Source organism: Accipiter gentilis, chromosome Z (genome assembly GCF_929443795.1).
Source record: "Accipiter gentilis chromosome Z, bAccGen1.1, whole genome shotgun sequence".
NCBI classification, from domain to species: Eukaryota; Metazoa; Chordata; class Aves; order Accipitriformes; family Accipitridae; genus Astur; species Astur gentilis.
The window spans coordinates 46,950,875-46,966,205 of NC_064919.1; the positions used below are offsets into that span (position 1 = coordinate 46,950,875).

At 34.6% G+C, this 15,331-nt stretch overlaps 1 protein-coding gene across 4 annotated transcripts in view; it reads right to left on the reverse strand.

The window, feature by feature from the left end:
- The window catches only part of VPS13A (vacuolar protein sorting 13 homolog A), a 109,255-nt gene that overhangs the window by 22,124 nt on the left and 71,800 nt on the right, over positions 1-15,331 (reverse strand). For 2 of the 4 annotated variants that reach the window (XM_049796058.1, XM_049796059.1), the window contains exons 51-60: positions 12,887-13,015; positions 12,044-12,177; positions 10,090-10,219; positions 9,500-9,735; positions 6,666-6,819; positions 5,835-5,981; positions 5,185-5,266; positions 3,785-3,854; positions 3,187-3,292; positions 7-120 (exon numbers count right to left, since the gene is read on the reverse strand). In XM_049796058.1, the coding sequence (XP_049652015.1) occupies positions 7-120; positions 3,187-3,292; positions 3,785-3,854; positions 5,185-5,266; positions 5,835-5,981; positions 6,666-6,819; positions 9,500-9,735; positions 10,090-10,219; positions 12,044-12,177; positions 12,887-13,015 (1,302 nt within the window). Of the gene's footprint in view, positions 1-6; positions 121-3,186; positions 3,293-3,784; positions 3,855-5,184; positions 5,267-5,834; positions 5,982-6,665; positions 6,820-9,499; positions 9,736-10,089; positions 10,220-12,043; positions 12,178-12,886; positions 13,016-14,070; positions 14,110-15,331 lie in introns of all 4 variants that reach the window. The other 2 variants (XM_049796057.1, XM_049796056.1) reach the window with 2 other exon arrangements.

Here is a 15,331-nt window from a genome sequence, read left to right on the forward strand (position 1 = left end):
GTATACCTTAATTGGAGAGATATGAAAGTATTCATACAGGCTGATTTGTGATGTATCCATTGACGACACACTCATCAGTTCTTCTTGCAGAGATTCAACATCCTTTTTGAAAAGTTCTAGCTGTGAATGCATTTTAAAAAAATATTACTTTAAAATTTAGAGTATATAAAACTACCCTGCATTTGTCACTGAGATGCAATATGTTGACTAATACTACTTATACTCTCCTGATCTTATTTTTTGACTTAGTTGACATTTTAAAGGACTTTTTGAGTTTGCTTGCTGCCCTTTTTTGTATGCAGAGGAGGAAACTTATGTATATAAAAGACAATCCAACATATATGTATTTATTAGTTAAAAAAAATAAATCTATTTTTATGAAAGTTCAAATACTAAATATTTCAAGTAAATTTTGGACAATTTTTATATGGTTCAAACAAAGGGCATACATGTATACCCTTCTGAACATATGATACAGCACATAGCTTTTTAAATACAAAAAACTAGACTAAAGACTATTTTCTGGTACACAGAAGCTAGACTTTTACATACTCTGAGAAGATCTCCATCTAGCCCTTTTTTCTTTTCTCCTTCAAAAGACTGAGTTACTTTACAACAGTTTTTCAAGAATTGGCCAAGTACAAAAAAAAAAAAATTTAAGATTTTTAAATAATTACAATTCTGAAGTCAGAAAGAACTTAATAGTCAAAGAAAATGAAGTTGTAACTGAAAATAATGAGAGGTCCTTTCAGAACAGTAAACCCCAGGACCACCTTGCTACTTAAACAAGCAGAACAGTCAAGGTACTAAATATTAAGTAGGGACCAAATCCGAAAATTATGCCCTGCAATTCCAATAAAAATGAAAGTGCAGAAGAGGACTTCCTCTAATCTCTGGATTCAGTGATTTAGCTCACAATGCTGATCTCAAATCACTCATCTTTCCACTGGGAGGGGAAAGAGAGAATAAAATACAACAATTTATTTTTTCCACTACACAACCATGCATTGAAAATTAACATAATTTTTCAAACTACCACAGTAATCTAGGATTCACGGGTACACCTGGTATCAACAGATGTAACAGACTGTATGCCCTAGCACACTGTTGGGAACCATGAGTTCAGACTACTTACTCCCACATATGAAAATACAGCAACATTTCTGAAACAATTCTAAAGTAATATTATGAATGCTCATTGAATCTCTGCTTTAATAGACCCTTCACATTTCCTTATATTTCATACGTCACAATTAGACCACTCATTCTTACTATTTAAATTTTTCAAGATGTTTAATTAAGCTTATGATGTTTAACAAAACTAGACTCATCTAGCCTTTAAAAAAATTACATTACTCAGGTTTGCTTCAAGAGTTTATAATATAATAAGAGAAGACTATACAGAAATACATGCTTAGGTCTTGATTTAGAGAAAGGTGCCTCTCACCAGAGAGGATCCCATTCTTTAAGTTAAAATTTTACTTAAAATTTACATTACCACCAAGAGACAAAAGTTCCTAAGTCAATAAGCAGTTAACATGTTTTGTGAGTCTTTCCAAAATTGTGGTGCCTCTAGAGCTCTGCAAAGAACCCACGGGCTTCAAATTACAGCAACAAGAAAGAAAGACAGGACTATGAAGAATCAACTACATCTTCATGCCTGCTAACTCCAAACTCAAGGTAACCACATAAACGTCTGTGAGCTGGACAGCACATTTAGTTTTCCTTTATCAGAGGCCAGAAAACAAGCTACAAACAACCCATCAAAATCAGAATCTTCTTTTTAAAATTCAAAATAAACAACCCCATATGCTTAACAAACAAAAGTAGGAAACTGAGGGTATATTTAATACATTATACCATGCAAGAGTAGCGAATTTATTTAGATGAAAAGATCTACTGAACTACAACCCATAGCAGACAAGTCTTACATTAATTTATTCTGCTGTAAATTTACAAAATTCTAACAAGATTCCTATCTTGCTTGAAATGTTATTCCAGAAATAAATTCTCTTGTTCTTCTACAGTTATCTAATTTTCAATTTATATTTACACTGGAGCAACTTTTTAATCTTTTCTCCTTATTTTAGTATAAGCCCTGAGCAGTAATAGTTTTTTCAATCTCTGGTGTGTAGATATGGGGAAATAAAAGCAAAGTTGCCTTTCTGGCATACCTTTCACTTGCCACAGTAAGACACTACCTTTTAAAGCCCCACGAAAAAGGACATTTTTGCTCTACTCATCCAGGAAGATCTTGTATGCAAATATTTCTGGTTCATTTTTCACTAGCAGCATTTTTGAGATACAGACAAAACCGATACACTTTCTGCTAAATAATTTATTATCAGTTCGTTGTGTATTGACATTCAAAATTTCAATACTCTTAACAAAAGCAGCATGCCCAACTGCATTGTATCTACACAGCTTATCACCTTTTTTGTTTTATTTTGGCAAAGATACTGGCTTCCAAGAAACTGGCTCCTCTGTTGCTTTATGGTTGTATCTGAAGTTTTTATTATTATTTTCCAAGCAGACTACCTTGCATTTCATATTATCATTTCTACTGTTCCTATGTACAAACATCTCTCATTCTCCATGTACAGTAATTAAATTCCGTCCTGCTGCCCTCTCCTCTCCACTTAGTATCAACATGTCAATTACATCATCTTCCAATTTTATAATTTTACATAAAATTACTAAAGACTATCACTTTCTGATCAACCTCTCTCTCCCTTCTTTTTACATTCTCTTGCTTGCATGGGCAGGTAAGTTTCAGTGATTTCCTGGCCAAGATTTTTTTTTTTTTTTTTAATACATTGCATTAAGGAAAAGAGCATTACTATTACTTTCACTTCCTTCCTGTCTTGGGTTCTTAATTAACTGAATGCCTCAGGCATCAGTAAGACCAAAGAGCTTACAACAGCATTAGTTTCATTCTTTTCAAAAGGTTTTTGAAGCCTTCTCTTTATAGCAAGCAAGATAAGAATAACAGGAAGTGTTTACAGATTGCCTCAGGCAATGGTAGTGCTTAAAAACCTCACAGCTTCATTAGTCCCTGACACAGGAATTAACCAGTGTTACGGACACAGAAGACCAAGTTGGTTTTTTTTCTTTTTATTAAATTTAAATTGAATAATTACAAATAAATAAAAATCTATTAATCTTTAAATAACAAAAGGTTTCTACCTCTTGGTCACTCGGCACATCAGTTTGTGTAAAGAATTCAACCAGTGCATACAGGAAGCCAAGATCTAACCTGAGATCCATCTCTTGAATCAGGACCTTAAAATACCTACACATGAAACGAAAAACAATTATTAAGGTGTTTTATGAAAACGCATGACACATAAAACTTAATCTAGGGTATTTAGGCCACTTATGTATTCACTTCATGTACTATTTCCCACCGTCCCTAGAGGGATTCGCCAATACTGGCGAAAAGAAGGCTTCCCATAGCAGTGTAAGATAAACACATTTCCTGTAACCAAAACAGTTTTAAACGAGTAGCGGCATTTAACATTGTATATAGCACCCTTAAACACAGAGTTTTTTCTCAATCAAAAATGAGTAAAAATCTGCACTAAAAACACAGTAAAAATCCTTACTTTACTCTGCCATTATAGGGACAATAAAGGGGGATGAGCTTTCATCTCTCTAAGTGCTCTGATCTTTCTGAGAATGAGTTTGTGTAAAATTATCTTCCATTATCTTTGCCCCATAATAATTTTAAATCTTGATTAAACAAATCAATAGCAAAAGAGATTAAACATGTCAAAATACTTACTTAATATGAGATATTTGTGAATGTCCTGCAGTTCTCATGACAATACTGACATCAGTAAATGGTTTTGGTGCTAAGTTGTAAAGTAAAAAGAGATCAGGACAGATTTTTATATGATATATGTACCTTTATATTTTTAATATGAAAATGTCATATATGTTCAGGATTTTCTCAATCCTGTAAAGTAGGATTATATAATGGATATGACTGGCAAACAACTAAATCAGGAGAAAGAGCAGGAACAGAAAGGAATAGGAAGACAAGGATGAAATGGAACATAAAAATTCTATTTCACTGATCTCTAGAAATGTACCAGTTTCATTTAAGAGCAAATTAATATTGATGTAATCTTAGACTTATATAATTTCCCTGGTCATGGAATAAGATTTTCCAACACGTGATACCAAAATATAAACTAAACAAAAAAAAAAGAATTCCACAGATTTATGCACTGTAGCCTGAAATTGATCATATTTAGAATGAACACCTGACATCTTATTAGCTTCTGTATAAAATTACAAGCAGTATTCTTTGTTGCAATCCAGAATCCCTCCTGAGATTACTCTGGTCTTCCAAGTGACTTTACCCTTAATGAATTAATGGAAGACATAGTATACTGACTTGAGCTCTATGTTCCAAGCAATGGAGAAGTTGGAAGGCTACATACAAAACAGGCAAAATATAATTTGCTATATACAGAGTTTATAAATGGTGACTCACATAGGAATTTTGAGCTTAGACTGGCACTGGCACACATTTCTTTTCTTACTAGTTAAGATTATTTCAGATGGGTGACTAGGTCATCTATTGCATGCAAGCAAAGGAAAAAAATAATCAACATGATTAAGATAAACAATTTATTTGGGGCACTAGGGAAAAATCAGATGACTAAAAATGAGGATTGAATCCTCACTGCCCTGGAACTCCAAATGCAAGTAATACAGAAATGGTGCCAGAAATTCACTACCATCAATATAAACAACAATTTGATCTTTTCTTATTTTCAGCAGACAACTCTTCTCCTATATTAGTCAGCATTAAGTTTTAACTGTGGTCTGAATACAACTACCAAAAGTCTGTTTTAAGCTTGATCCAAATGTAACTTTCACGTTATAATCTCCAAAAGCACTGAATTAGTGTGTCAGAAAGATATGCTTAAAAGGTATGATATTGATAAATGAAAGAAATTTTGTTTTCTTCCAACTGTTAATTGTTCAAATGGTTTTCTGTATATGTTCTTTGTAGAGAAAACTGCTTCCCTATCTCTAACATTAGTATTTGCATTATCTGTAGTCAATAAGCTTATACAGACTTCAGCTGATAAGTGACATGGCGAACTTCAGTACAAGCAAGTTATCTTGTCATTTTAGAAGTAAGGATTATGTTAAACTAGAAAAACAAACCTGAATCCAGGGTGATGGACTTTGGAGGTTTAATAGGATAGAACACAAAGGGAAATATGGCTCCAGGAATCTGGTTTTGTATCTAATAGGGGTAAGGACAGGACAAGGCGCAGCACGTTAGCTTTTCAACAGTGAAATATTTTAAATTCAGGACAAACACAAGAATTATGGGCATTACCTGTAGCATTCCACCAATTCAAAAGCAGAAAAAAAGCTGCTATTGTGGTTCAAAATATCTCCATTTTCAAAATTAAATCATCCAATTCAAATAGTCTAGAAAAGTTTCTCTAAGTTGGTGGTAATAAATGGTCCACAGAATTTTTGCAATGGATTTGTTTTTAAAAACTTGAACATATGCGAGACAACAAGCTGTACCTATTTTTTTTGTTGATTGTAAAGCAAAGCCACAAGAAAAAGCATGGAAGATGAATGGTAAATGTTTTTCCTGAACAGTCATAGTTGTCTGGGTTTTTTTCCCAGAAGCATTTAAAGTAGTATTTCCAAAGATTGAGAAGCACTGATGTAGAAGCCAGTGAGTGCAATTAAATTCAAAACATGACAAATCCAATCAATTCTAAAAAAAAATTCCAAGTTTCCATAAAAGTTGCTTTTTCTTAGTAACTCACTCACTGTTTTTTGACAAGACTCACCTGTATCCTGTAAATTTGAATTCTGAAAGACTTCTGATGTGCAGATGAACTGTATTCTACTTTTAAAGCTGGCAGATAATTCCTTCTGATGGGAATCTCATTAGGTTGTTGAATTTTCATGTTCATTCCATTAGGAGTTAAACATACCTATTGTATTATTAAAGAAAATTTGCTATTTGTTTCAAAAGACTGCTTTTTATAAAATACTTTAAAATTTACACTGTTCATTGACATTGTAAAGATAGCTTAGCAGTAAAAATTTTGCAGCTTTTAAGGCAGATGTCATAACTTTTTTAAGACAATCAAATTTTGTCATAGATTTCAATAGGAAGTAAAACTACAAAATATTGCATTATTTGGGGGACTACTAGCGTTTAATACATGGCTGTCTAGAGAAAGGCAGAGTGGTATAGTATAACAGTCTACGATTAAGATAAAAATTGGCTTATTTGCTTATAGCATGTTCATTTATCTATAACACAATTCTAATGAGTATCTAGAATCCATCTACAGAAAAGGACAGCAGCATTTGAGCATAATGTGCTTCTACATTCCAGAATAATTTCTGGAATGATTTTTTCATACATATGTTACACTTCAATTTCAAAGTTAGAGGCTAACAACAAAACATCTATAGCAAGCTTTCAAATGTTAGGGATTTTTTCCAAAGATTTTTTTTCTAGACAGGGAAAAAGAAAGGGTTTCAAATGGATTATGTAATCAATCATCTCAATTTTCACTGGAAGTTTCTTCAAAGATAGCAAAATTGATACATTATCTTTTTCCTGGGTATGCATGTAAACAATAGAATTAAAGAAATATCAGTATTACCAAAACATTTGATTCCAACTCAATAATCTTATTTTCTGAAGGAGTTAGCTCAGTGTAATCTTTGAATTCTTGTTCTAATTTATCAGTCTGCTTAACACTCATTGGTCTCCATCTTGACTTCTTCTTGGGTTTTGTCTCCCAAACCACATCAGAACTTTGAAAACAAAACAAAGGACCAAGAGAGAAGGATTAGCTATTTCAAAACAGGTTTTCCCTACCATAGTATGGCTTTTAATAAGTTACAACTATGGAATCAGAAACCACATCATAAAGCACTACTGTACTAAATAAAAGTGACCCAAATCTCCCACTACCTTCTTGGTACTAAGTGGAAGCTAGTCTCTAAAATATAATGCAAAAAAAAGAAAAGTTAACAGAAAGTCTGTATAACTCCCCAGTTTGATCAAGATGGGTATGTAAGGATACTTAATCAGGAAGCTCAGTTTCAACAGTACTGCCATCTATTATACTACAATCTCAGTGTAGTTTTCTGCATATACAGTGCATGTTTTCTGCATGTATTTTGGCATAGCTGAATTTACCAGAAATTGAGAACATCAAGTCAAAATGAAATGCTTCCTGAACTACCTCTTACTTTTGATAGCTAGTTTCTTCATCCTGTCTAAATCAATAGACGGTGATTTTGGTTTACATGTCTCCTCTAACAAATTTATGGTGGGAGTTTTTGGTTTGGGTTTTTGGTTTTTTGTCTTTTAAAATGGTATCCCCAAATCAGTTGTCTCTTAATTTCATTACTAATAAAACAACAAAATAATTAATCATCCTTAAAGGGCACTGGACTCTTTTCTGCTCAATTCCACTGCTTCTGGGAGAGGCTCTCCTGCCTGATTTCACCTTACAGTGAAACCAACGGCACATGATAGGGCACAAACCAACACTATCAGCAGGTAGAGGGTATTTCTTCTTTCTCCAAGTTACTCTATAGCCCACAAATACATAGCTTTCCAGACACAGCCCCCCTAATCCAATCCTGTCTTGGTTTCAGCTGGGATAGAGCTAGTTGTCTTCCTAGTAGCTGGTACAGTGCTGTGTTGTGAGTTCAGTATGAGAAGAATGTTGATAACACACGGATGTTTTCAGTTGTTGCTCAGTAGTGTTTAGACTAAAGTCAAGGATTTTTCAGCTTCTCATGCCCAGACAAAGAGAAAGCTGGAAGGGCAAAGAATTTGAGAAAGGACACAGCCAGGGCACCTGACCCAAACTGGCCAAAGGGTATTCCATACCATGGGACGTCACATCCAGTATAGGAACTGGGGGGAGTGGGGGAGGGGAATCGCCCCTCGAGGACTGGCTGGGTGTTGGTCGGCGGGTGGTGAGCAATTGCCCTGCGCATCTTTTGGACATCCCAATCCTTTCATTACTGCTGTTGTCATTTTATTAGTGTTATCATTATCATTATTAGTTTCTTCTTTTCTGTTCTATTAAACCGTTCTTAACCCACAAGTTTTACTTCTTTTACCGATTTTCTGCCCTATCCCACTGGGTGGGAAGGGAGTGAGTGAGCAGCTGCGTGGTGCTTGGCTGCTGGGTGGGGTTAAACCACAACAAATCCCTTTTAGCTATATCTGTGTCTGCATTCAGATACATCAATGACAGACTCCCCTAAGAAAAGATGAGCTAAAGGGCAAAACTGAAATTGCTGGGAGTTTTCCCCTTTTTTTCCTCTCTGCCTGCCCTCTCCCCACCTCCATGGGCTGTGATCCCAGAACTGGTGTGGTGAAACTTGTTTCTGCGTCAAGTTAGATACAAACTGCCTTTTCCGTTCTTTTTATGACAAGATGTTCACAAATGGGAACATTCTGAATAATAGGGTTTTCTTCATCTTACACAAGGAATATACTCTTATCCTTAGATAAAGCTTGCAGGAGTTTGACATCCACTCAGGATTTAACAAGAAAACAATACCAACTGTAAGTACTGCTAGACTACTGACTATGGATGACTGCTTCCAGAAAACACTGATTCAGTAAAATCTCAACACTACTTTGAATCTAGGCAATTAGCTGCCACTTTTAATGGAGTGTTTCCACTGTCTAGATAGTTATCAGATCTCAGTTTCTCAGGTGAGGGCAAGGATTGGGATTATCTTTGTGAACGATAGATGTGAATACGTGAAGTGTATGTGTATATGAAGTTTTTGCTTGTTTATTTTGCAGTGCTATGCAAAGAATTAATCAGGAGAAAACCCTCACTCTAGCAACCTTATGGCTATGAATATACAGGAGTGTGTGGATTATGGCGATGATACACAAGTGTCTCTTGAGCATTCTAAAAGCCCCTATCTGAATATATGATAGCACACATTTCTTAACCATTACATAGTTTCTTTTCTGTTTCCCTCTGCAATGTTATAGTAGGAAACCTAAAGTCACCATAATTTGTCAATCAAAACTAAAAAGAACTACAAGCTGCTACTGCATCAAAATTTTCCACACAGTATTCAGCAATTTGTTTATGTAATTAAGACAGAATAATTCACTGACATAAACCACCCACAGACCTTAATCCTTAAAACACTATTATCACTCCCCAAACTACACAGACAGGAAATACTTCTGTTCAATGTCTTGGGAAGTTTGCCACACAGAGTTACAATTATGTGTTGCAAAAAAACATACATCCAAATACAAAAAGCATATGCATTAATATAAAACACAGTGAAAACATTTCTCTTTACAACAGGAGAATGATTTCGTTCTAAATACTCTTACACAGACCTCTTTTTCCTCTTCCATCACACCCCAAAATGAAATTCAGTGAGTTAAAATACCTGAAGTTAAACATTTTAGACTGTTGCACACAAAATAAGTTACCTTGTAATTCCAATGTAGGACACCTCTTGCTTTGTATAATTATTAACCAGTGAAATTCCAACATCTTGCAAAGACAGAACAATTTCTTGTTCTGCTAGTTCTGCTTTTACACTTTCATATGTCAATTTAAATACATTCTCATCTTCAGTGATCAGGACAATACGCTGTAAACCTTCAAAAAATGACACTAAATAGACTGCTTTTCTACAATCCAGGCTGAGTATTTCCATTTTGTCCTACAAACATGAAAGGAAAAGTTTTTACAACCATATTCATCGTTCTACTCCAGAAGCAAATATAAAAATCTTAGCAACACAAACAACAATAAAAGACATTTTTTAAAGGTACAGGAAAATAATAAAATTTTTAATTATGAAGTTTTACAGCAGTCTCCTTCACACACCCATGCTTTTGAACTGAAGACAATGCTTATGGCACAAGCTCCAGCAAACACAGTTGTTACTGTTCTGTGTTTGAACCTCATATGAGATTGCCAATCATACTCATTACATATGGAATTTCATACATACACTGATGAACAGGATAATAAGTTAGACAGCATTAAAAGGAGATTTAGATAATAAATATACCTCTTTTGGGGTAATTTCCTCAGTTCTATTTCCACATTTCCATTTCAATTTTCTAGAACCTGCTGGGTCTGCCCAAGTATACAGTACTGCTTTATTTGGCTGAAGACAGTCTTCCAATTCACTGAGGGAGCTACAACAAGGTAATATTAAATTAAAATGTCAATGAATATTTTGTGCCAATGACTTTTGCATTCTAGCATTTCAAAAAGAACACCTCAGTTATTTTTTCAAATAATGAAATGAAAACTTAAAACATTGTGCATGAAAAAAACATGCACAAAACCATTCTCAGCACACTTCAAAATACATATGCAGACTTCAGAAATAAAGTATATGTAATAGATTTTAAATACTCATTTTCTTCCCCACTTGTAGTTAATAGGAAAACATTAAATAGAGAAAAAAAAAAAAACACCACAGACAGTGGAGCTTACAAGCTGAAAGGAAAATTCAGGATTTGTGCTGCCTAACACTAATATTCCAAGAGAAGAAATGCATGTTCAAAATCCATTGTTTAGGAAAGGTTTTCCTCATATGATTTGCTGAAGGGAAAAAAGTGCAGTGTTTAGTATCTGGATACAGTGGATCTTTTGAGACAAAGATTTTAAACTCCATTCCTCCTCACACACAGTTAAAAACTGGCAGACTTGTCTTCTACAGCTCACTGAAAGGAGCCTATCCCAGAAGGGGAAGTGGAGAGGGACGTGCTGATCTCTTTTCACTGGGATCCAGTGATAGGACAAGTGGGAATGGTTCAAAGCTGGGCCAGGGGAGGTTTAGACCAGACATTAGGAAGCATTTACTGAGGGGATGGTCAAACACTGGAACAGGCTTCTTAGAGAGGTGGTCGATACCTCATGCTTGTCAGTGTTTAAGAGACATTTGGACAGTGCCCTTAATAACATGCTTTAACTTTTGGTCAGCCAGTTGGAGTAGGTGATCATTGTAGGTCCCTTCCAACGGAAACATTCTATTCTAGTCTATTCTCCATAGTTCATTACAAAAGTTACATATATACTTATTAAATTTACACTAGGGACGCCCAAAAGCCAGCTTAAAAGATCAAAATTACTAACCTTTACAGATGAAAACCAAAGCAAACAATTTAATATATTCTTCAAACAGGAACATATAGCTGCAAGCTTAATTTGACTAGCAGCTCTTCTACTTTTCAAGTAAAATAATCTTTAAACAACACTGCTCTGACTGACTGGAAGTCAAAAATGGTAAAGGCTGGTTTTTTAAAAGAAATAGGTCAAGAATGCTGTAGATATGCTTACACTTCTCAGCACTGGTCAGTATCTGCATACAGTGGCACAGCATTATAAAGACATTCCATCTTGAGAACAGAACCAGTACAGCTGCATGCAGGTGCATAACCAAATTTTCACTGATTGCAGATAATTCATATTTGTTAAAATAATCTTAGTTTTGCTCTGGCTTGACAAAAATTTATGTAAATACCTACTGTTTTTTCAGTCCATTCCCTCATCTCTCCAATAACTTTTTAACCCATTCTTTCAGCTAATTCTCAACTAAATATGATAGGACAGTAAAAGTCTCAATCTAATTACACTTACAATTAATTTGTTACTTATTCTGCACAGTCAGCACCTGCACAGTTTCAGAAAAGCCAAGTTTCTCCCCCACCAGGAATGTAAAGGAATGTAGAGGGCAAGGCCATAAAATTCATAAAAAGAGACCAGAAGGCTTCTTTAGCTCACAAAACAGCTTCTTTACTTGTAGAAACAGGCACCTACCACTATATAACACTGCACTGGTAACAGTTCATTCTCTTTGATTTATAAAACAAGACATTTTGGGTACTCTAACAAAATTAGATAGCCATGTCTTAAAAAATAGGCTTCTTAAGAAATAGGCATGTTTATAATACGTGAAGTAACAGTTCACATGTCTCCATGCAGACATCCACACTAAAACTCTTCTTACATACCTTTGTCCATACTCAATAATTTCTTCTTTAGTATGGTTTATCAAGAGAAATGGAGCTGCACCGTCATGGTAATTAGAAAAAGTAATCACTGTAGAATGTTCAGTCAGGTTAACATCCACTGTAATTCCTCCAAGCTATCAGATATAAAAATTATGAAGTAAATAACAATGGAATTAATTTCTAGTAAAGCAAGTGTAGTTTACATATTTTGGAAAACTTCTACTCTCATCAGATAAAACCGCCAAATAGTCAACCAACCCACCTGTTTTAACATGTCTTTAAAATATTTCCCTGATCTAACTACTAGGTAACAGGCATTGCACTTAATAATCAAAACTATGGAAGAGTTCTGTACTGTCAAAATTTAGGGTGGTGGTAGAGGAATCTTCCTTGAACCAGTCATATGCATTAATGCCCCCCAAAACATTCTACTATTAAAAACACTCTTATATTTTAAAACTACTACTAGATGAGACTATATGCAACATAGAAGTAAATTCAGTGGTGTCAAAGTTACTTTTCAAAGTAACAGTGTTATTTTAGAACTAATGTAAATACTTCTCTGCTTTAGCTAGACAACACTAGCAAAATAATCTCTGTTTCAACTTCTATAGTCCTGCCTCCCAGAGAAGCGCTTAAAACAAAACACCTACTTATATCTGTGTGTACACACACAGGAAAGAGAGAGCACGAGAATGAGAATAATACACTTGCATATACATAATCTTTTCCCCAGCTAAGGTTTTGCAATACTTGATTGTATGGGAAGACAGAAAGTTTTGAGAATGAAAATTAAACAGTTATTTATGTTGGTTTACCCAATTTCTGAAGGCAACCATTTACCTTGTTGTCCAAATGCAGTAGGAGACAGTTTTCTTGCTTATCAAAATTTATCTTCTTTGGAGGGAGGTCAGAGTTTTCAACTCTAACAAGCAGTTTGTTGGCATCATTTTCAGGCCAAAAAGGAATGCACTAGAAAAAAAAATAATCAGAAGATATTTTAAAGTAAGTGAGAAAACAAACTAGATGTTAAATGGCATTCATTTCAGCCCAAAGTTCATCTACTAAAATTCTACCCAAAAGCATAATGAGTTGGACCAAAACTCCATGAAAAAACCTAAAAGTACTTACCTACCTGAACACAATAAATTGAAAGCAAGTCAGAAATAATTCAGACTACAGTGAAGAAACTGAGGACCAAAGGAGCTAAAAGTGAAAACAGTAGGACTTCATATTCACATGAACAAGTAGATTTAAAATGAATAATGTATACGAAATCCAGAGTATAAAGCTGAGCATGGCTACAACACTGAAATGACCAAGTTGTTACAAAAAAAAAAAAAATTTTAAAAAGATCAATTGACAAAACTGTTCTTCCATTAACAGACCTTTTGCCAAAGAAGTAAAAATTACAGATCAATCTTATGGTGACAATGACAAAAAGGGATATTAGCATAAACACACTCCCCATAGTAACTTGTGTATGCAGGACATCAGCATATTAGATGTTCTCTTGAAATTCTTCATATATATCCATAAAAATACATATACACATACATATACACACACATATATATGTGGGTATAAAACATACATAAATAAAATATGCAGCATTAGGCAGCTAAATCGGAGAGGATGTTCTGCTATTCACATCCACAGTTGAAATCACAGCAATTCTGGGTTTAAAAATCCTATAGACAATCTCTCTTCAATAGTTTACATACCAAATGGGTAAGACAGGAGGCAGGGAAGACAAAAGTTTTAATTGTAACTAATGAAAAGTTTCCAACTAATTAAGAGTCCTGCCACAGGAACAAGCTATTATTAACAATAACTCTCAACCAGCAAGAGCCGAAGTATGTCTAGATAGACCAGTTTTCCTCCATTTCAAACTGTTCACCTGCAACATCCAAAGCTTCAGGAGCATCATTCTCAAACATAGGTTAAGAAATGAGATGTTTATATTTAATTGCATCTGAATCCTAGAATTAAATCTTCAATGGTGAAAGACTAGTTCACCAACTTACCATGCCACTAAGTTCCCTTTCCCATTGTTTCTCACACCACAGGAAGCAGGAAGACAAAGGAAAAAAATATAGTTAAACAGAAAGATTGAAGGTGTTATCTACATCAACACGTATCCTACAGACAAAGGAAATTTAAATTGTGTTGTAAACTAGCATAAAACATAGCAAGTAAATCTCAACATGGAAATTAAGAGACCTCAAAGGAAATTAAAGGAGAATCAGTCAACAGTATATGAAAGTTTAAAATCAAAACCAACAGTAAGTAAAAAGTATTGGCTAAACAAGAATTTACAGAATCAACCACAGAGAAGTGAAAAATAAATTTTTGCAATAGTCTTTAGCCACAGAAAGTGTCACAAAATGATGCTGTTGCCAAATGTTTTGCCAAACACTTGCTAAGTGCTTCACTAGGTATTATATTTAAACAACGATCTCAATTTCATAATAGGATCTTTAATTTATATTTAGCAGCAGTCTCATGTGCAGTCTTCAGCAATGTTTCTTTCTTTCTCTCTCTATGTTGGTCAACTGTCTTCTGCTCGAAGGACTGTCCTTGGCAAGCCATTTCATACTAATCATTGTCCAACAACTTCTATTACAACCTTTGAAGAACAATGGATTTTTCTAAAAACTTTAATTAAAGTTTCTGGTAGATTGACTGCTTTCCAGACAGGAAAAACGTCGAAAAGGAGATGGGTTCTACACAAGGATTGCTTTTGTCCCTTAGAAGACAAGCTATCTGTCACTAAGAAAGAAGAGAGGATAAAAAAGAGAAGGAGCAGGAAGGACTCAACTTAAAAATGACAAAAATAGAATGGGGGGAGAGGGGAGCAAGCTGAGATATGAATTAACATTTCAACAAGTTTGGTTTTTTGAAGATCAACCTAATGTAAAAGAGTAGTGAGAAGTACTCAAAATCACAGGCATTAATTAAAAAAAAAAAAATAATCTAGGTTAGCTGGATAGTAGAGTTCTCCATCTCAAGAACAGGATCAGATAGGAACTTGTTCCTGGAGATCTGTCCTGGATGCCCAAAGATAGACCAATAGTGGCTGGACTCTGCCTAGCTTTAGAAGAGGTAAGAAACATACTGGATTGAGCAACTGGGTTACAAATGAACAACCTTGGCAGACTTAACTATCACATCACAGATTTTGAGAGACTGCTTATCAAAAGGTAAAATATCGACACAATGTGGAAAGGCAAGCAATTTTGGGAGTGAAGTTTGGAATAATTTAGGAGGGGATACAGATTCCTCTGT